The sequence below is a fragment of the Amblyomma maculatum genome, chromosome 2, assembly GCF_055883805.1.
Source record: "Amblyomma maculatum isolate TAMU_Amacu chromosome 2, ASM5588380v1, whole genome shotgun sequence".
Taxonomy (NCBI): domain Eukaryota; kingdom Metazoa; phylum Arthropoda; class Arachnida; order Ixodida; family Ixodidae; genus Amblyomma; species Amblyomma maculatum.
The window spans coordinates 1,125,791-1,149,338 of record NC_139345.1 but is presented as its reverse complement, the minus strand read 5'-3'; the positions used below and the strand labels follow the sequence as shown (position 1 = coordinate 1,149,338).

The window sequence follows — 23,548 nt, the reverse complement described above, 5'->3', positions numbered from 1 at the left end:
TCCGCCTTCCCATTCTGCAAACAAAGATGAAACTTGGCGCGCTGGCATCGCACTTTGTGCGTTGACGAGGTCCATTATGAGAGTGTCTACATATACGCGTTCTTAAAAAGAACAGACGGACTTCAATTTTAGAACGCTCGCAGCGTGGACATAGTAGCCGATAAGAAGGTGGAGGATGATAGGAACCGCTTACCAGACCGCCTAGCAAGCACAAGAGCGCACGAACGTCGTTGTGAAAGTTTGACCCTGCTGCGTGTAATGACCGTCCGCTGCCCGATCGCGCAGAACATTAGTGGACGTCTAGACTTTCCCTCCGTCGTTTGTTTTTGTTTATGGGTTTTAATTTCCTGAAGCGACTCAGGCTAAGAGAGACGCCGTAGTAGAGACTCCGGAAATTTGAACCACATGCGGTTCCTTAACGAGCACTGACATCGCATACCACATGGGATCCTGGCTTTCGCCGCCATTGAAAAACGGCCGCCGAGGCCGGGATTCGATCCCGCATCTGTGGGTACAGCAGTAGAGAGCCTTCCCAACACTTTGGAGTTTAGTATTGTTTATCTTTATCGTTTATACCTGTAAAGACACTTCAGTGATCACTGAAGTAGTGAAACTTTGTCTCCACACGAGTAATCACATAGCCATCAGAGTGTAGAGGGGGATCTTCTGGTCTTTCTCGCTCTACACGTTCTAAATACCACAGCACTTCTCATAGCTTTTTCGTCTCATTCTGGATAAGCTAGGTGAAGGCTACGTAATAAATTAGCTCGATTACCGAAGTCAATCCGTCTTTATGCCTTAGGCGGTCACACACTACCGAAGGGATTATTCGCGAATGGTCTATGAAATTCACGCGTAACCGAGTCAAGTTCACTAACTCTTCTCGCATACTCTGAACGTCGTTGCTCTTCCAAGTCCCCCGTTGACACAGCGAAACCAGCCCTCACAAGTGTCGCTTCCCCGTCTCTTTTTCAAACGTATAGCTGTATGTTTGAAAAAGAGACGGGAAGCGTCACTTGTGAGGGCTAGTTTCACTGAGTCAACGGGGGACTTGGAAGAGCTTTCCGATGGAGGCGAGGCGCCCGTGTGCTGTGCGATATCAGTGCACGTTAAAGAACCCCAGGTGGTCGAGCTTTCCGGAGTCCTCCACTACGGCGTCTCTCATAGCCTGAGTCGCTTTGGGACGTTAAACTCCACAAACCAAACCATTCTTGCGACGTCTCTTGTGCACGCCGTTTCTTCTCGTTATACTTTACTTGTCGACAAGCACGACCAACTTTTCAAGCCGCTGTTGCCGTTCGTCTGCTTCCTGAACGCGTCGTTGCCGCCTTGTTGCATTCCAACGTTTTGACTGCTGCGTGAACATGTCGGCAAAAAGTCTTCATTGTTCAAACCGTCCATTACAGTGTCGTTTTCCTCCTCTTCCTCTCAACTTTGAGAGAAGAGGTGACAGCGGCTCCTTCACTCGGTAGCAGAGCGGCTCCAGCTGCAGCGCGCCGCTCCGCCTACCGACCGCCGTCTGGATGACGGTTGTAGGAGACTTGCGGGTCACACAGGCATAATCTCGTGCCTAACATCGGTAAGTTGCCACAACACGTGGTAAGGGTCCATGTAGCGGAGCAGAAGTTTCTCGCAAATGCCTACACGTCGGGCTGGGAGTCAGAGGAGTACGAGGGAGCCAGGAGGGTAGTAGAAGTTACGGTGCTGGAGATCGTAACGGTGCTTTTGAGAACGCTGAGACGCACCAAGCCGTTCTCGAGCAATATGACGGGCGGCATCGCGCGGGCGATGGCATCAGAAGCGTAACTGCAAAATGAATCGTCAAGAGGCAGTAAGGTGCCGAAGGGAAGTAGAATGTCGTGGCCGTAGAGTAGATAAAAGGAGGAGTATCCGGCGGCATCATGCCGGGAGGAGTTATAGGAAAATGTTATGAGGGGTAAAGAGACGTCCCAGTCACGGTGATGGTCAGAAACATACATTGACATCATGTCGGTCAGTGTACGTATAATGCGCTCAGTAAGGCAGTTCGTTTGTGGGTGGTAGGCCGCTGTGAAGTTGTGGCGGGTAGCTCATGGGCGGAGAAGGTGATGAACAACTTTAGAAAGGAAGCAGCGACCACGATCGGTGAGCAGTTGACGAGGAGCGCCTTGAAGCAAGATGACGTCATGCAAAAGAAAGTGCAACGTCGAAGGCACAGCTGGTGGGGATAGCCCTGGTGATAGCATACCGGGTGGCGAATTGCTCGCTACGGCAATCCATTTGTTCCCTGAAGTCGATGTGGGAAATGGCCCAAGTAGGTCGACACCAACTCGAGAAAAGGGCTCAGTCGGAACTGCGAGTGGTTGCAGGGGCCCACTAGGGTGAAGGGACGGTTTCTTCCTGGGCTGGCACAGCTCGAACAAAGCGGTAAAGGCCAGGCCAGTAGAATCTCCGTCGAACATTGTCGTATGTGCGTGACACTCCAAGGTGCTCTGCTGTAGGAGCATCATGAAGGTGCGCAAGAACAGCAGAGCTTAGATGTGTCGGGACAACAAGTAAAAGGTCTACACCATCTGGGCGCATATTACGTCGGTAGCATCATCATCATCATCATCAGCAGCAGCATCAGCTTGACTATACCCACTGCAGGGCGAAGGCCTCTCCCATATTTCTCCACTTAACCCAGTTCTGTGCTAGCTGCATCCACTTGACCCACGCGAACTTCTTAACCTCGTCGGCCCACCTAACCTTCTGCCGCCCCCTGCTACGCTTTCCTTCCCTTGGAATCCAGTTTGTTACCGAGACCATCGGTTAGCCTCTCTTCGCACTACATGTCCTGCTAATGCCCATTTGTTCTTAATTTCCACTAGGATGTCAGTAACTTGAATTATTTCTCTGACCCACTCTGCACGCTTCCTATCTCTTAATGTTATCCCTACCATTTTTCGTTCCATAGCTTTCTGAGTTGTCCTCAACTTAAGTAGAACCCTCTTGGTTAGCCTCCGCGTTTCAGCCCCATAGGTGAGTACAGGTAAGATGCAACTGTTGTATACTTTCTTCTTGAGCGATACCGGTAAGCTGCTAGTCATAATCTGCGAATGCTTGCCAAATGCGCTCCATCCCAATCTTATTCTTATTTCCTTTTCATGGTTCGGATCTGTAGTAACTACCTGTCCTAAGTAGACATATTCGCTTACTACTTCCAGTACTTCGCTACCTAATGCAAACTGCTGTTCCTTCCAGAGGCTGTTGAACATTACCCTAGTCTTGTGCATATTGATTTTCAAGCCTATCTTTCTACTTTTCCTGTCTAGGTCATCAATCATTATTTGCAGTTCATCCCCCGAGCTGCTTAGCAAGGCAATGTCATCAGCAAATCGCAGATTACTAAGGTATTCTCCATCTACCCTCATCCCTAACTGCTCCCATTTCAAGTCTCTGAACACTTCCTCTATGCAAGCTGTGAATAGTGCTGGGGCGATTGTGTCTCCTTGCCTAACTCCTTTCTTTATGGGAATTTTGTTACTTTCTTTATGCAGAACTATGGTTGCTGTGCAGCCACTATATATATCTTCCAGCACTTTCACGTACGGCTAGTCTACCCCCTGATTTCGTAATGCCTGCATCACCGCCGAGGTTTCAACTGAGTCAAATGCTTTTTCGTAATCAATGAATGCTATGTATAAGGGCTGGTTATATTCTGAGCATTTTTCTATCACCTGGTTGATGGTATGGATATGATCGACAGTAGAGTACCGTTTCCGAAAACCTGCTTGATCCTTTCCTTGATTGCAGTCTAAGGTTGTCCTGATTCTATTAGCGATTACCTTAGTAAATACCTTATACGTAACAGACAGTAAGCTGATTGGTCTGTAATTTTTAAGGTCCTTAGAGTCCCCTTTCTTATGAATGAGGATAATGTTTGCATTCTCCCATGCAAACATTCCGGTACCGGTACCGTCGATGACACCAGGCACTGCGTATACAGGGCGTCGGTATAATGGGTCATTAAGCAGCACAAACATACTGATGGGTGGTTCGGAGCTGTCGTTGCGCAGGTGATCAATTATGGGGCGCAGGAAAGGATCACGACTCTGTTCGACGCCGATGTGAAGAAAGTCCGAGATGGACAAGACGCAGTCGTCAGCAGTATTGTTAGAAAGTTCAGGAGGGTCAAGGGGATGGCGGGACAAGCAGTCGGCGTCTTGATGTCAGTGGCCTGACTTGTACACAACAGTAAACATGTATTCTTGTAATCGCAAGGCCCAGCGACCTAAGCGGCCGGTAGGGTCCTTAAGTGAAGACAGCCAACACAAGGCATGATGGTCCGTCACTACGCTGAAGGGCCGGCTAAACAAATAAGGGCGGAATTTGGTCAACACCCAAAAAAGTGCGAGGCATTCGCGCTCTGTAATGGAATAATTGCGCTCGGACTGAGATAGGAGGCGGCTGGCATTGGCAATCACACGAGAGTGGCCATGCTGGTACTGGACAAGGATGGCTCCAATACCATGGCCACTAGCGTCGGTGCGCAGTTCGATAGGTGCTGACGGGTTGACGTGCGCCAGGACAGCAGGAGAGTTGTGGGCGGCAATGAGCGTTGTGAAGGCCTGAGTTTGCTCACGCTCCACGAGAAATTCACGTTTTTCTGCCGAAGGGAGGTAATAGACGTGCTAGGTCAGCGAAGGTCCGAATGAAGCGACGGAAGTAGGAGCAGAGCCCGAAAAAACTTCGCACATCACTTGTATTACGTGGTGTAGGGAACTCGCGGACTACACGAACTTTATCAGGGTTGCGCTGCAGACCATTTGCGTCAACCAAATGTCTCAGGATTTGGATCTGGCGGCAGCCGAAGCTGCCTTATTTGACATTGAGTTGAAGACCAGCGCGGCGGAAGACGGCCAGTATCGTAGAAAGCTGTTGAAGGTGACTTGGGAACGTGGTAGAGAAAACGACAAAATCTTCTAAGTAGCATACGCACGTTGTCTACCTGAAGCCACGGAGAAGCGAGTCCATCATGCGCTAGAAGGTCGCAGAAGCGTTACAGAAGCCAAATGGCATGACCTTGAATTGTTATAGTCCGTCAGGGGGGACAAATGCGGTTTTCTCATTTTCGTTCGTCGACAGCTATATGCCAGAAGCCGGAGCGCATGTCGATCGAAGAAAAATAGCTGGCACCATGAAAGAAGTCGAGGGTATCGTCAATTCTCTAGAGCTGATAAAAATCTTTTTTAGTTATCTGATTGAGGTGGTGGTAGTCGACACAGAATCTCCAAGTTTGATCTTTCTTTTTGACTAAAACGACAGGAGACGCCCAGGGACTGCAGGAAGGCTCAATAATATTGTTTGTCAGCATCTTGTCTACCGCCTTCTGTATCACGTGGCGCTCAGCAAGGGAGACTTGATAAGGCCTTCGGTGAATGGGGCTGGCATCACCAGTATTGATGCGATGGGTAATGACAGATGTCTGACCCAAAGGTCGGTTCCCTAAATCAAATATGTCGCTGTACGAAAAGAAAAGCTCGGAGAGAGCACTAGCTTGCTCAGGTGTCAAATCCGCTGCTATCATTGGAGTAAAAAGGTTCGAACGAGAAGCTGATACAGGGGGCTCAGACAAAGGCACAGGCTTGAGGGCAGAAACTTCGCAGTCAGCCAACGGAAACAAGTCAGCGAGTGCAATGCCATGGGGCAAAACTTGGACGGAGTGGCTGAAGTTTAGGACGCGAATATATGTTCTGTTATCCGTGATGATCACGACAGTGTGAGGGAGGATGACGTTACGGCGGTGAACAACTTTGGTGATTGGACAAGTGACGTATGTACCATCAGGAATAGCAGGAAACGGGGCCAAAGGAACATACATGGCAGTTTCGGGCGGTAGGCGCAGAAACTGATGGAGCGGAGGCGTGGCTTGATATCTGTGTGGTCGAAGCAGAGAGGCACGTCTAAGCGAAAGAGGTCACTTGAACAATCAATCAGGGCAAAGTGGGCCGTTAAAACGTCGATGCCGAGGATCACATCGTGAGGGCTGTGGTCGATTACAGTGAAGAGCACAGGAGTAGTTCGACCACAAATGCTCACGCACGCAGTGCACATTCCCAAGACGGCAGCGACGTCTCCATCGGCGACACGAACGGCTGATGAAGAGGCGGCTGTGACAACGTTTTTGAGTCGGCGGCGAAACGAAGAGCTGAGGACGGAAATTTGGGCACCAGTGTCAATGAGGGCGGTAACAGGGACAACATCTACACAGATATCTAGAAGATTGCGGCGATGAGCGAGGGTCAGCTGAGGATTTTCGGGCTGGGTCGTCAATGCAGCGTCACCTTAGAAAGATGCATTTATCAGTTTTCCGGGAGAGGACCAGAGAAGTGAGGGGACGATGAACGGCGAGGTTGGGGCCATCGGGAACGGCGGGTCTGGGGAGACGGCGAGCGGCTGGACATGCGCGGGGATGGCGAGTTTAAGTCACGAGAGGGCGTATCACGATGCGAGTTTCGGTGTGGTCCGTAGGCGGCGCTGCGATCATGATAGTAGCGAGGTCGTGGTGGCGGAACCCAAAGGCTACGGCAATGGTGAGTAATGTGGCCGGCACGTGGGCAGTTGAAGCAGATGGGTCGGTTGTCCAAGGTCCGCCATTCTTTCGTTGCGGTAGCGGTATCCCGTCGGGAAGGGCGCAGTCGGAGCCGCAGCAGCTACCACCGGAACGGTGGGCTAGACATATGGCTGTGCGGACGGCTGACCAGAGCCTACCGTTAGCATTAAGGCTGACATTCGCAAATTCTTGGCGAAAGACAGATTGGATCAGTGTTATAGTAGCGTCCGCCGGCTGAGGTGTGAATGCGACGGGGTCTCCAGGTCTCTGCGAGCGATACTGGTCAAGCTTAGGTGATGGGACGGCTGCTGCAGTGTTGACAAATCCTCGCATGACAACCAGAGCCTAACTTCAGTGTCGTCGTTGTTCACTAGCCCAGCACTTCGTCATCGTCTTCGTGGCTGTGTACCGTAACAATATAATACTTTTTGAGATGTTCGGGCCGTACTACTTAAAGTGTATTATTGTATTTGATTTTTTTGCCGTTTCTCTTGACTTGAAATCCAGAAAAGGAGATGAAAGCATAGCCACTTTTTCAAAATTAACTTCGCTTCTCAGTCTACACTCGCAGATGAGCTCATAAGCACAAACGCCCTTGAGTGGTTCCTCCTGACGAGACTTGCTACTATGCAGCCTCGAAGTGTTGTCGTTCTATTACTTTACATCGCAAAAGCGAGACGAACATGAGATCAGATAGACGAAACGAGACGAGGAGACGAACGGGACGGACCACGAGAAGTAGCTTAGAACTTCATATTAGGCCATATAATAAACCTACTTGCATGGGGCATCTTCTGTCTTGGCAGGAGGGCGATGTCAGAAATATCTGGCTGGCTTCAACGAACCATATTAAAACCCGTTCGCAGCACGAATAAAACAATGACAGGAAGGAAACACACACGACAGGACGAATGCTGCACTTCCAACTAAAGTTTATTATGAAAAACCAAGCTTAAGTACAGAGCTACTATCACCTTCTGACAGTCAAATGTGTGTCTAAAAAAGCCAATTCATTATGATGTAGATAGAGGGATGGGGTGCTGACACATTGATCGCCTGCTTTTCTGATGTGAAATGCCTCAATTATTTCTCTTTCTACCTGATCCCTTCCGCGCCCAAGAAACTTAGTTTTCCGAAAAATGGGTTTGCACTTACAGTCTCGGCAGTGAATTGCGAGATTGCCGCTTTTTCCTTCTTTCACCTGATCGTGGTGTTCTTTTGCTCTCTGATTAAAACAGCGTCCAGTTTGACCTATGTACACACGATTACAGGTGAGTGGAATGCTGTATACTATCTTAGTAGTGCACCGAGTGAACCAAAGGTGGTGCTTGATCGAACAAATCGGCTTTTCTTTTCTCACCATCATAGGACAAATTTTTTAAAGCTTACTCGGCGCAGAAAAGACCACGTTTACATCATATCTTTTGGAAACTTTCTTAAGATTGTGAGATAATTTATGAAGGTACGGAATTACTTGAGTGACCCGCCTCTGATCATGCTTATCTTTCTTTTTAATACCCTTTTTCTTCTGAAGCATTCGTCCTGTCGTGTGTGTTTCCTTCCTGTCGTTGTTTTGTTCGTGCTGCGAATGGGTTTTAATATGGATCATTACCAACTGGCCCAAACATCGGTGTTATTGCTTCAACGAACGCCTCGTACTAAAAATCAGGATCGCACGAATCACAGGGCAGGCGTAAGTGGGCACTCTGGCCTCCAGATTCCGCCAGACGGGCTGTACGATACGACATGGCGCGCGCACACACACACACACACACACACACACACACACACACACACACACACACACACACACACACACACACACACACTCACACACACACACACACACACACACACACACACACACACACTCACACACACACACACACACACACACCACACACACACACACACACACACACACACACACACACACACACACACACACACACACACACACACACACACACACGCACACACACACACACACACACACACACACACACACACACACACACACACACACACACACACACACACACACACACACACACACACACACACACACACACACACACACACACACACACACACACACACACACACACACACACACACACACACACACACACACACACACACACACACACACACACACACACACACACACACACACACACACACACACACACGCACACACACACACACACACGCACACACACACACACACACACGCACACGCACACGCACACACAGCCACCTGAAAACACACATTCTCCTGTTTTCCTTTTCTCCGTTATTTCCTCCGTTATATTTTCTCCATTTTCTCCTACGTACTTTAAAGCCAAAGGACTAATAAGTACCTCAGTAGCATTAGCCTGATGCGTTACTGTGAACGTGTGTGCAGGTTCTCCGTGCCTTCGGCCCGTACCTGTCGTCCATGGTGCTGGTGTGCATCAGCGCGGACCGGTACTTCGCCGTGCTGCACCCATTGCGGGTGCACGAGGCTTGCCGGAGGGGCAAATTCATGTTGGCCGCAGCCTGGTACATCAGCCTTGCGTGCAGCCTGCCGCAGGTGAGCATCACACAAGTCTTCCAATGCTGCACCCGAACTCACAAAAAGCGTGTAATGTCTGATGAGTTTGTTCGCGCACAGCAGTTACTCGTGGTTTTCACGTGTAAATGCGCTGAATACCGACAGCAACGCCAGAATTACCAATAAATGTAAGAGGTGCCCATCAGGTCACATAACTACAGAGAGGGTGCGGACAGTTGGCCTGTATCGATGCATTAAGTTAATGCCTTATAATGAGGAATGACGGTCCTTAGTTAAAAGTCAATTTTCGTCAGATAGAAAGCTTATATATATATATATATATATATATATATATATATATGCTGGTGAACACTCTCAAGGTTGGTATACAGACAACATAAATACCCAAGAAAGTAGCAGGGGGGACAGCGGCCGATGTAGCTCAGTTGGAAAAGCACCGGACGCAATATTCGGAGGTCGTGGGTTCGGTTCCCACCATCGGCACGTTGTTTTTTCTTCTACTTTGTGTTTAATTATCTTTCCCCTAAACGAATTACATTACTAATCTCTGTGATTATCCAAGTAAATAACAAAAAAAAAGACATAAAGTACCATCCCCAACGCTTTCCTTGGCCTCGCCGACTGTTGGCTTCCTTCCTTCATATATATATATATATATATATATATATATATGTATATATTATTTCCCACTGCCGACCGTTTCCGTTTTGGCAGGCATGCAGCGGTGAGTCATTAACAGGAAGAGAAGGAAGGGGGGAGCTTGACCTGTGAGACTAGCCTGCACTTCCATTCACTTCATACGTTTGACGAATCTGTCCACTCCACTTCAGTCATGACATCGGAAGTTTTCATTAATAACGGGGACATAATTGATAGAATTTTTTAGACATGGGTACTTCTCTGTACCACAAACACAAACAAAGCGAGAAAGGGCCACACAAAAAGTTCTACTGAGAACATTTAGATGCTGTTGTGCTTGATGTCCGTTCACGAGGGAAACGTTCTGCTCAGGGTCAGCTGAGAACAGCTGCGGGACGCGGCGCGGTTTTCTTGAGAGCGACTTCATCGCTCTCTCGTTTATATGCAAAGGGGAATTGAATCGCACGACTTTCATTAACTTAGGAGGAAGATATTGCCATCGCAGGCGTAGCTAGGCGTTGCTATGGCCGCGGAAGAAAGAAAAGGTACATAATCGCTACTGCGCCGATACAACAATAAGAGGGAAGCTCCACTAAACAATTTTGGTGAATGGGAATGCTCTCTGAGATGACCGACGACTGGAAGTTGTGGACTATTTTTATGACATAGCGGAAAACTTGGCGTCTGCAGGACCAGATCTGAACTGTAATGTTAGAAAAGCATAGAAGATTAAAAAAAAAGTTTTTCGAACAGGGCTGATGGTTATATTCACGTAGTGTTCTGCTGGAAAGCACGGAAGATATGTTCGAGAGCGATCAATAGGGCGGTTGCGATAAAGAACGATATAGATGATCGGGAAAACTGAAGCACAGACATTAAGTGAAGTGGTAAAGGCATTAACTTTATGTTGAGTTGAAAACCATGCTCCTCTTTTTAACAGACGCGCGCTTAAATGTTTGATTATTCTAACGCGCGGATGCTCTTTCACGCACAAGCGCTTTAGGACACTGATGCGGCAGCCGTTGCGTGTTAGTAAATTATCGTTGCCTTTAAACGTTGTATCTGCACACGGCATGAAAGCAATAATGGGCACACATTGTCAGAGAAAAGAACATTTAGGTTAATGTTTCAAAAGTCAGAAGTGATTTATCAACAGTGAGACAGTGCCGCGGAGGTAACGCTATCCTCTCACATCCTGACTCGCTACTGCACTGAAAGTAGACTGAAAAGAATTAAGCGCACAAAAAGTAGTATTGGAAAATAAGCCATTGTCTTCTTGAGGAAGGCCACCAAGACAGAGATAAGCGCTGTCAAACAAAGCGTACGCAAGAGGGAAATGCTTGGGTAGGGTTGGGAAATGCCTTCTTTGCGGATCGCGAAGCAATCTGTTTAGCAGCGCATTTCTTTCAAACAAACGCCGCTTTGTATCTGACACTGTTTGCGCAAACATGACGCGGCAGTATGGCGTGGATATATAATTCCCGTACCAATAGCGGCAATCGTATACGCACTATGCAAGGTCTCGCAAAGCATTTTTACGTCTTTTTTTCGAAACTAAAAGGTTCTTGACAGTTATTAATACATATCAGAAGCAGAGCTTTTCGTTGTGATAGAGTTTGCGCTGCTGCCGCATCAATCCCTCGCCGAAAGCGGCGCTGTTGAAAATTTATAACTGCAGGAAAGCGTACACGCCTATTCGGAAATATTTGCTTCCTGTCTAAGATGGGGTTTGCGAATTGCGATGGGAAAGACGACGCGAAAGGAAACAGGCGCCGACGTTCGGCTTTTAAGCGTAAATCTTGTGGCCGGCTGCGAGAGATACGTGGGCGTACGAGAAGTTATAACGATGAGAGAAGGAGGAAATTCCACAGACGTTGTATTCTGGGGTGTGGAAACAAGCTATATTTTCTATATGTACTGCCAGATGGTGCGATAAATAACAGCGCTCCGCTTAAGCAGAGAAGTGTGCGAAAATTAAAGGTCAACTTCGGTGGTTTTTCCATCATTTTCTGCTTTTCATTGAATAACATTCCTCGGCACGTCCTGACTCCAACACAAAAAACCGTTTTTCGAAATTCCAATTAGAAGTATTTTAAAAAAAAGAAAAACAGCAAATCGAAACCGAAACTGCTTTCACGGCCAGAAACAACGTCCCAGGTGACGAAATGGTGACGTCACACTCAGTATTAGAAAAATCACTCGTACGTGTATTGGATGGTGAAAATAACGTATGTAAGTCATGAAGCATTGCATAAAATGTCTGAGGTAGTTCAATATAAGCCTCACAATTTCATAATCATGCGGGAAGTGGACAGTAACTCCGGTATACTGTTCGTGACGTCAGAAACTCAGTGTTGCCGGCAGAAATAGTCTCAACTTAAGCCATGAAAACAGCATATTTTAAAGTGGTGTTGCGCGCGAACGGATTATCGTACGGAGCCCAAATTTTGTAGAATGCGTCACGACGGAGAGGAGAATATACAGTAAATTTTTTATTAGAATATTCGAATGTCAAAAACCTCCGGAGTTGCCCATTAAGGGCTCGTTATAGGTTGCAGATGAAGGAAGCCAGCAGTCAGCGACACCGAGGAAAACATATAGGGGAATGTGTTTTCCTTAATACGTGGTATACGTGCGAAATTATTCGAATAATAATTAAATCGGAGAACGATAGGTAATTAGAAAAAAGAAGAAAAAAATAAATGCCACTGGTGGGATAGGATATCACAATTCCAGGCTTGGATTTTGGATAGGATATCCAAATCCAAGCCTGAGTCGCTTTGAGACGTTAAACTAGTTAAACCCCAAAAACCAACCAACCAACCAAGATGGCTTTCTGTGTACGTCTTAGCCAAGATGGCGGCCGCTAAATTTAGTTCACCTCACTTCGCAGAGCCCCAGAAGATGTGGCGGGTACTGAAACGTTGGCGAGAGTTTTGAAGAAATGTGTCACAAACTGTACTACATCATTCCGGAAGCAATCTCTTTAAAATGGCACTAAAGATATGTGTAGCGAAGTCGTAAATACCGCCGAAAGGCTCGTTATCAGCGGAGTGTTTCTCCGAATCCCGCAAGGTTCTCTTGCAGCTTTATACACTGCCATTCCCATTGAATTTTCTTACTATTAAAAATTAGAGGGTCTTTTAGGTGTCTCTTAAGAGGAGAATGGCGAAAGAACCCTTCCTATCCTATAATTTGCCACCCATCGTTAGCCTCTTGTCGGCATTCGTTGCAGTGCTAGATATAATTATAATTGGTTTACAGGAAGGAAAGACGCAGGAAAGGAAGACTCCGCCTTGAGAGCGAGCTGACGCGGTTCACCTCGGCTCCGTGTTTTTCGAATTGTGTATGTGGATTTTAGACCCGATATGGCCTGAACCCACTCGCAACGGTCAGTGAAGGTGTTCGGCACCTGTTTGCAACAATTTTATTTTCGGCTCGCTGTTCGATTCGAAGCTTTCAAGGACTAGCGTTTCTGACGGGCTAAGCCTAATCGACGCCCTCAGGGCCCACCACGACCACGGCTGCTCCCGGGCCACAGCCGGGCGGCGCTGCCGCCACAGCGCATCCGGAAGATGTGACCTTCAAAATTTTACGCCCGGCGACCTTCACTCCGTGCCAACCACCGACTACGACCCCACAGTCAAGCCAAGTTACAAGGCGTTCCGATTATCCGCCATTACCGGCGGGTCACGAGCAGATGGATGCTGCGCCGTACTACGTATCCAGCCAAACCCTGACTCCGACACCACAAACGCCACAGGTTACACCGACTACAACCCCACAGTCAAGCCAAGTTACGAGAAGTTGTGATTACCCGCTCTTACCGGCGGGGCATGAACAGATGGACGCGGCGCCGTACTTCGCATCCAGCCGAACGCTGCCTCCGACGCCACAAACGCCACAAGCTGCAGGGAGCGTTGATTACCCGCTATTGCCGACGGTGCAAGAGGAAATGGATGCCGCAGCTCTGACTGTCTCTGCAAGCCCTCCTGCTCAGGTTAAGACAACTACAGAATGCAGCATGACTTCAACCTATCGCAAGCGTCAAGTGTCCCCGCAACGTCTGCACACAGAACGGGTGAGTCGTCCTCATTTCACTGTTCTGATCAGTCCACTTAACAAAGTGCATGTCACAAACATCCCGAAACAGGCTATTACCAACGCAATAGAGCAAAGCGCTCCGTCTCAGTATTTTTCGGATATGGCCATTCTCCGCTTTGATTCTGCTGCTAACTGCATCCGCATAACTGTCAGGGACGCTGAGCATTTCAAGAAGCTGTGTACATTGACCCGTTTAATCGCGCAAACGCGGGATTCTGTCCGACCGTTCGATGTGGACACGTGCACTGAAGCAGCCTGCGGTTGGCAGCACGCGAGGTGTGATCAGAATTAGAGAAGGCCTCACGATGGACTATATCATGGCACATCTGCGCTGCGAGACAGCTGAAATCACAGACATACGCATGCTCGGCAAGACAAATTTGCTACTTCTGACCTTCGCATCAGACGCATTACCTTCTCGGCTAGTATTCGACTACGAGATTACACGAATCCGTGAATACCGCCCACGCCCAGTCGCATGTTATAACTGTCACCGCATCGGCCATGTAGCCAAATACTGCTCGTTTCCCGCCGTTTGTCGGGATTGCGGTAAGAACCCGCACCCCGAGGACCCCGGCTGCAAGCAGTTTCCTCATTGCGTAGCCTGCGGCGCTTCCACGCATATCACCCTGAGTGCCCAGTGCCCGGCTCGAGCTTATGCAAAGCCTGTCGACAAATCGGCACCTAAGGAGTCGGATGATCCGAATACGCATCAGGTGACATCCTCACATACTGTCTCCAAACATGTATCATATGCTGAAAAGACCTCTTCTCCAGGTTTAGCCGAGGTCATTGAGAGCCTCAGAGCAGAAATATCTGAACTACGCCAGGAAAATCAGCGTCTCCGGGAGATGATAACTAAGGACAAGATAACAATGGACACCCGAACTCGTTCCCAGACTTTGCAACGCAGCCGCTCACAGAAGGGCCGAAAAAGCCGTTCGCCTACCCGCCGGCCGCAACCGGTCACAGCGTCTGATTCCGCCTATACCCACATGCTCGGGCTAATCCGACAGGAACGCGCCCAAGAGACACAGAAGCTGGAAGAAACTCTGCGAAAGGAAGTTAATGCAACTCTTACTGCTGCCCTCACTTCCATGCAGAGCCATCTGCAGACTATGTTTGAGGAGTTCCAACGTACCACACTCACAGACGATAGTAAGCGCCGTAAATCTGTGCCCCTTTCATGAGCACTATGGCTCATGGGATTCAATGGAACTGCAGAAGCTTCAATCAGAACGGTCCTATCCTTCGTACAATTGTGCCTCAGCGCCGTCCTCTTTTCATACTTCTTCAAGAAACGCGCGGTCCTTGTAAAATTCCTGGTTACTGCACTTACCAGACACCTACTATCCAACATAAAAACGGCCGTTCAGAGGGACAGGCGGCCGTCTTAATCCGAAACGACTGTCCTTCCACTCAGATCTCGCTTCAATCCCTTTGCTCTTCCACTCGTGAGATTGTTGCAGTAAAAATCTTTCCCCCTGGCCAAAAACCTTTCGTCGTAGCATCGGCCTATTTCCGGCCAGGTAACGTCATGGTAGAACCCTGTTCCTGGCTCCCTGACCTTGAAAACGCAGCACACCCTTATCCTATTCTTATTGGTGGAGATTTCAACGCACATCACGCAGCCTGGAGCTCATCTCAGCCTAACCAACGTGGTAAACACCTATATGACGCCCTTGATCAAACTCTTCTTACCCTGTGCAACGAACCTAACGTGCCGACCCGTATCGGTCTCCATCCCTCTCAAGCAGACACTACACTGGACCTTACATTCTCATCACCGCGTCTTCTTCGGCGCTGGGAAGTCCTTTCTAATTCTTGGGGTAGTGATCACTTGCCCATCTTGCTCACTCTCAATCGTAAATGTCTTCGCGTTCGGACAACACGTTCGTTTTTCAACTGGGACAAGTTTCGTGCTAATACTACGACCCCCTTCTCGGATATTGACTCCTTTCTGTCTGTACTCCGAGATGCCCGCACTCGAGCTCTCGAATATATCCCCTGTGACGATTCCACAGTTGGCATGGATGCTCACCTGGCTAACCTTTGGCGTCGCGCAGATCACCTCACGCAACGTTTTCGGACACGCGGAAAACGTCACAAAGATCTCATGCTTCTTCGACGACAATTCAAGCTTATCCGGGCATACCAGCTTCACCTGCAAAGTGAGGCTTGGCACTCTACATGCGACCGTCTTGGACAAGTACCGGGCCTATCACAACTTTGGCGCATCTTTCGTGGCCTAAATGGCAAGGCACGCGGGGCACCACCTCTCGCCGATCTCCTTCTCAATGACAACCCGGCTGATGTTGAAGATGAAGTTATACGCACCTTTTTCCCACACGCCAGCCTAACGCCTCCACCAGCAGTTTCCATTTTCCCAGTCGGAAACCCTGATCCAGACCTGGATCGCCCATTCCCAAAGGGAGAACTGCAAGCAGCCCTCGGAAGAGGCCGAGCTCGCGCCACACCCGGGCATGACCGAGTTAGTTGGCAGGAGCTTCGCAATCTCGACTCGGCAGCCCAGGATGCCCTTCTCGACATCATTAATTCTTACTGGGAGACCGGAACGGTACCGGATAACCTCAAGCTTTCTCTTATTCTTCCTATCCCTAAACCTGGCAAAAACCCTCGACTTCCTAGTAATTTGCGTCCAATTGCACTGACTTCACATCTCTGTAAACTCATCGAGCGCCTGCTGCATACCCGGATTAGTCACTACATTGAATACGTCAGTCCTGGATTTCATCCAGCTCAAGCCGGCTTCCGCCCTAACCTTGGAACGCATGACTGCCTTTGGCTTTTGCGAAGAGTTCTGAATAGAGCTCATCGTAAAACGCTACCTGACTATCTCCTGGCTGTCGATATACACAAAGCTTTTGACAATGTTCGCCATGAGGTTATCCTGGAGGAACTCGCCAAACGCTTTCCTAGTAATCGTGCCCAAATCTGGATCCGCAATTTTTTGACATCTAGACCCATTCAGCTACATGGCAAAGCTCCGGGATGGGTGCCCAAAACCTATTACTTGGATAGGGGTGTACCTCAGGGCTCCATTCTCGGACCCATATTGTTCAACTTGGCCATGACACGCGTCGCCGAGAATCTGGAAATCAGCACAAGCACAAGATTCGCTATATATGCCGATGATATTACCGTCTGGACTGAGGCAGCGGATTACGTAGACAAATATTCTATGGAGACTGAACTTCAGGCGGCCCTTCTTTGTCTTGAAGATACACTAACCAAAATTGGCCTCGAACTCGCACCACATAAAACAGAATTGATTAGTATCGACGGAAAACATAAAACCAACCCCAGTATGCAGATCCATCTTCACATCGGAGGCAACACCATCACCTCCTCAAATGGGCAAATCCGCATTCTTGGCCTGCCCATATCAAGCTGCAACAGCCCCCAGAAATGGGTTCATCAGTTACAACGCCTTTGGCCAGCACTGCTACATACTATTCGTCGCCTGTCCAACCAGCACGGCGGTGCGCGGCAGCATGCCTGCCGTGCGATGGCCAGAGCAGCGGCGGTCGGAAAAATCCTCTATGGCACACCGGTCCTCCAACTGTCGAAGACTGACTTCGCTAAGGTCGAACGCCTTCATCGCGCAACACTACGCACTATTACCGGTCTACCTAAGCACACTCCTATAGCCGAACTTGAGCGTTCGGCCGAGACCACCGCTCACTACCATCGTTACCGAGTCACAGACGCGTCATCGAATACGTCTAGAGAACACTGTCCAGGGGCGTCGCCTGCTGGCCTGGGATGAACAGCGTAACGACAAAACACCAGCCCTATATGCATCACTTCCCCCTTGGGAGATGCCAGTAGTCACACGCGTCCATCGCCGACCTATAAACCGCGATTTTGTCATTCCCCGGGATCTCCTAGCTGCCCATCACCGACAAGAGCGAATCCCCGATACGACTGACATATACACCGACGCATCCATTACAAGCGAATTCGCATCTATGGCCTGGGTATGCGATGACAACCCTTCCCTTTCAGGCGCTTATGCCTGCCATCTACCTCAGGGTACCCCTCTTCACGCTGAACTCCTCGCGATTTGGGGAGCCTTGTCAGGAGTGCCTTGCACCGGAACTGGGTCACTACGTATTCTTACTGATTCCTTTGAAGCTTACAAGGAAATCGCTACTCCGGGTTCACAAGATGCAACAGCTACGGCTATACAGCGCCTCCTTAAACGCCACCAACTCGCGACCAGAACTGTCGCTATTCACTGGACCCCAGGTCACTCGGACGAATCAGGGGGCAATGCGGCGGCACACGCCGCGGCTGCCTTGGCAGGTGGGATGCCCACATTTACTTCCCCACCCCCCTTGCTTCATCCTTATTCGACCTTGGGCGGGCAACTCACCCCTTCTCTTGCCCTTATGCACTATACTCGGACCAGTCTTCGTAGCCTCAGTCAGCATCGCATGCAGGTGGCCACACCAGACCCACCTTTTACGAGAAGAACCCACCTCACCCGAAGTCAAGAAGTCTTTTTGAATAAGCTCATCGCCCATGCGGCGTACACGCCACGTATTATGGCCCGCTGGCGTCAGTATAAGGAGGAAATGATTACGTGCCCCCACTGTACGACTCTAACCTGCGGCGGCATATCTCATTTACTTTGGGAATGCCCTGCTTTTTCTACTGGACGCCCCGAGATCGAACCCTACCGCCTGAACTACCGTTCCCTTCTAGAAACTGATGCAAACACACAGATGATATTTGCCAAGTATGGCTCGCTTAGTGGCCTGGTTAGAGCAATGTGATTCGAGTGACGACCTAAACAATGAAGATTATGTCTACTCCCCTTTATCCCCATCCATGGCCATGAGCCTTCCCATTCAATAAAGGACATTCAATCAATCAAGACGCAGTATCTATCATACTTTCTTTGGCAAGTGTGAGTTTGGACGGTACACCATCGCTCTTGTCACGTGACGTTCCTTGGCGCGTGTTCAAATGTGGCATTGCATATGGCAGGGACGCATCCCGCCTCGACCAATCAGAACGCCGCAAAAGCAGGACACACTTTGACCACGACAGCATGAGCCATTAAAATGGGGCTGGGACAGGTAGGTCACCTCCGCTTGCGGCGGGGGCCGGCCTGCCACCGAATTTTTATCTGCTGTAGACCGTCATTGCACCCGCCACCGCTTCGGTGGTGGACGGCGGCCGTTATTGCGGCGCGCGTCTTTCTTTCCCTCTTCCTTTTCTTTGTTCTCTATTTTCTCTTCTGTCCGCACGAGGCAGCGCAGGTGGCTCAGCTACAGAGCCAGTAGCAAGCCCGTGCATTTTCTTTTCCTTCTTCCTACAGCCACAACAAAAGCTTTCGCCTTAATAACCGTCGTGTAAGGTGTGCAGCCTAGAGGAAACATTCAAAAATACTTCTCAAACGTCGCGAAAAGGGACCGAAAGAGAACGGCCCACTGTACATAGCATACGATGTTCTTTGGAGCGTTAAACAGGCCGGCGTCCGCGAACTCGACTTTGTGAGCAGACGGGGCATTTTGGTCGTCTCCTGCTGTGCGCTATTCGTGTATGTGGAGCGTGCCTTCAGCCTAAACGTTTGTATCATTTCAGCAGCAGTATTTAGGTCGGAATATAGTCTGCGTGGCAGCATGTCGGAAAACACGAGAAGTTGTCGCGATTGCAGGAGCACTTGAGCACTCAGCGGATAGCTACTTTTTGGGGGGTATGTCGAACTTACGTATTTATTGAGGCCCTTTAAAACTGATTGCCTTCAAAATTTCAATTTCGTTTTGTTTATTTTCCATGTATACATGGAGAGGGTCGAAGGACAAAACCCAGAAATTGTGGCTTGACATGCTCTTCGACCCCTACATTGCGGGAAGCAGGCAACATTCAAATTACTTTCACAAAGTAACATCGCGAAATGCAAAGAAGGTGGTGAAAAAAAAAGCAAAACAGCTGGCGCAGAGTTCAAAAGGGAGGTAAAAAAGGCGAGAAAATGAAACACACACACACACGCACGCACGCACGCACGCACGCACGCACGCACACACACACACACACACGCACGCACGCACGCACGCACGCACGCACGCACGCACACACACACACACACACACACACACACACACACACACACACACACACACACACACACACACACACACACACACACACACACACACACACACACACACACACACACACACACACACACACACACACACACACACACACACACACACACACACACACACACACACACACACACACACACACACACACACACACACACACACACACACACACACACACACACACACACACACACACGTTTGGAAGAGGCTCTGCTAACCCTGCTGTGCCCCCTCGGGGGCTTAGTTTTGAACAACCATGGCCTGCAAAGGCCGTGCTGAAAAAAGAAAAAAAGGGCCACATAATGGGCTGTTGCCGCGCAAGGCGGACTTATTGTTGTCCGATGGCGGAACGAATCACTGCCACATCGGCGCAACTATTTGGGCCGTGACCCCTTTTCCCAAGCATTTCACCCCAGAAGAGCCGAGCACCAGGCCGGGGGAAAGCTTGTACCCATTTAAAAACCGGTGGGTAACCGGCGGCACCAGGGATCGAACCCGGTACCTCCCGAATGCGAGGCGGATGCTCTGCTTCGGTGGCCTTGTGGTTATAAAATGGGTACACCGGTTATAAAATGGGTACAAGCTGTCCCCCGGCCTGGTGCTCGGCTCTTCTGGGGTGAAATGCTTGGGAAAAGGGGTCATGGCCCAAATAGTTGCGCCGATGTGGCAGTGATTCGTTCCGCCATCGGACAACAATAAGTCCGCCTTGCGCGGCAACAGCCCATTATGTGGCCCTTTTTTTCGTTTTGTTTTTTTTAGGACTGCTGCAGCTGAGGCTCTAAGGGAGCACTTCAGGTGAGGGTCAAAGGAAGTACCTTTGCAAGACAAACAGAACCACCTTTGCAGGCTGCGAGGTTCGAAACTGAGGCACGGTGGCGAATGCTACTTGGCTTTGACGCTGGGTACTCTTTAATATGAACGCATCATGAATGCTACGAGTGCTCTACTACAGCCGTCGTCCAAAGTTGGTTGGTTCTTCTTTTGTTCCAAACTCTTTCTGTCGCTGTCACTAATAATTTGCTTCTAATGTTATGAAAAGGTTCATGTAAAAGAAGAAGCTGAACCACAAATGTTCACAGAGCAATCTAAAGTCCGAACGGCCAACTGCCCCAAAGCTTTACCCCGTTGGAAATTAATGTAGCGTCGCTTCCAAGAGACAGTTTCTTCTTGAAATTTTGAGGCCCACAGACGGATGGGCAGGCAAAATGTTCGTGCTAAGAAGCAGGAGAAGTGATTCTAGACTCTTTCCAGTGACTTCTAGTGCTATCGCGATGTGGCGCTCGACTCGTGAAAATTCCCAATACGCATACCTTTGCGTCTGAATAGTTGTGCGGTGCGGAGTAGGTGTAGTCAGCAATTCCTAGCTATGTCTAAAATGAATACAGTGACGTTGTTTTATTTAGTATCATGAAGAACAGGCGTGCAAATCTCTCATCTTTACTTCTGCTGCCCTGTGTACATCTATATCAACTGCTCTCCGAATCGATGAAGGCGAAAGGTACAGCTACTCCATCTGACGACCCTATACAATGATGCAAACGAAAGTGCATTGTGATGCCGTTATGTCTCAAACTGATCTAAAAATGAGTAAATTTTGCCTGCCTATTCGAGATGTGACAGGACAGCACGCTCAGAGTTTCTTAGAAATCTGACTGTGCTCAGCTGATTAAAAAGAGGTTCCTACCGCCTGTCGAGCTGGTCCAAGAAGGCCGCGAAAACGATTCAAACCGGTACCCTTTAGACCAGGGGTTCTCAAACGTTTTTGCCTCAGTAAACTCTAACAGGAAGACAAGAAGACGTAGGGGCCGATTCTCAGGAAGCTGGCGTAGATTATGTACAAAAAGGGCATCTATGCAAGCCATCTGTACGTTTAGAAAAAAGTCTGCGTAGATGAGTGGTATGCACGCTCGGGTAAGGAGTGGAAGGATGGTGGTTTGATTTTGTGTGTGGATACGATGTTTTTTAATAATGATGACAGTTCGAGCAGACACGCCCCGTCGACACGCCATTCATGAGTAAAAATGACTGCGCCATAAAAAGATCACTCACGTTGAGCCTCTGTCGGTAATGGACATATTGCTCGAACAAAAACAAGTCCTTTTATCGAAACGTTTTCTAGCTGGCGGAGTCTTATCTCACATCCTGTTCGCTTTGTTTCATGTTGTCGGCAATTGGACCTTCTTTCCTGCCCACTCTCTCCCACATATCGATGCAGATAGCTAAAAGAAATGCAAAGTCCTAACTACTCTAGGAATAGCGGACGTACCCAAATATTGCTGCCTATTTTTGGCAACGCATAAATGGGATTCGGAGCTTTGTGTTTATCTTAGATGTCTAGAAGGTGTTTCAGCATTGGGATATATTTTTCTTTCGCTGAAAGATTATTACCAATTGCCATAGTCTCACTATAGGTGTCACCGAAAAGTTTCAGGCACAGAGAAGAGAACTTATCTTTATATGATACCTTCAATAACGAGGGTGCGGTGTTTCGAAAGCGTCACTACAGCCGCTTTTATGTTGAAGGCTTATAGCATGGCGGTAAATCTGTAAGGTTGACGGGATGGCCCAAAGCACCAGGCCTGCTTTAGGAGCGGAAAGTCAGAAGTGCCGAAGGCAGTCGAAGAAAACGCGGTTCAGTAAAATAGCTGGAAGAGAAAAGAAGACTGGACCTTAGCAATACAGCTGCCAACTTCTGTGGTCTGATTCGAGCTGTCCCGAGGCGTCTCCCGCACACTGATCGTTTGACATTGCCAAACCGTCCGTCATGCTCACAGCTAAAGGTCGAAGTACTGTGTAGTTCTGTTGTCAGCTGATGGGATTATCTGAAATAACGAGGTTGTTAGATTCCGATATAACCAGAAGTCGAGAGCAGAAGGGCGGAACTGTAAATTAGAGGGGTAAAATACCTAGTTGCGACTTCATCAGGGGAGCATATTTGCACTTTTTTTTACGATTGCTTTTGTGTCTGTGGTAGACTTGGGCTTTGCTACTGCTGTTGAAATTCCCAAAGTCATCAAATTGAAAGGAATGCATGGCTGAAATACTGAAGGCTGATTTTTTGTCATGTAGATTTAGTGGTTAAAACGAGAGTTGAACAAACCTCGCGCTGTTGTATCTTTAATTGGCAGATAATGATGAGCATGAACGTTTTGCTTCGAGAATTTACCAGCAAAGGAATTAAATTGAGCATATCTATGATAGTTAAAGGCACAATGCATGGGAGAGCGGGAGCGAGAAAGAGAAAGAGGGAAAGAAAGAGTACCACAAAATTGATTGAGGGCCTGGATTCCGTAATACGGCTTCTGTCGTGAACGCCATCACAGGCTCTCAGGAAGCGTCATCGATTGGACAACAGCTGGTTCTGGACGAGGGGACGCTGGTGAAACCTTGCTGGGGAGGTTCTGAATTGGCCGCCGCAGTTCCGTGCACTGCTGTAAGATGCCGTGACTCGCTGTCGCGCTGCATCCACGCTGAGCGTTGTTGGCTCAAAATCCTCTTCGAGGCTAGCCTTGCAATATAGAATAGCTTGGA

The 23,548-nt window shown here is 48.8% G+C and overlaps 1 protein-coding gene and 1 non-coding gene across 2 annotated transcripts in view; both read left to right on the top strand.

The window, feature by feature from the left end:
* Positions 1-23,548, top strand: part of LOC146197802 (adipokinetic hormone/corazonin-related peptide receptor variant I-like) — a 59,307-nt gene that overhangs the window by 16,787 nt on the left and 18,972 nt on the right. Inside the window, exon 2 of the mRNA XM_084591813.1 lies at positions 8,982-9,149. Within this exon, the coding sequence (XP_084447939.1) occupies positions 8,982-9,149 (168 nt within the window). The remainder of the gene's footprint in view (positions 1-8,981; positions 9,150-23,548) is intronic.
* TRNAL-CAA (transfer RNA leucine (anticodon CAA)) lies at positions 9,542-9,614 on the top strand. The gene has a single exon. It is a non-coding gene; the product is annotated as a tRNA-Leu (tRNA).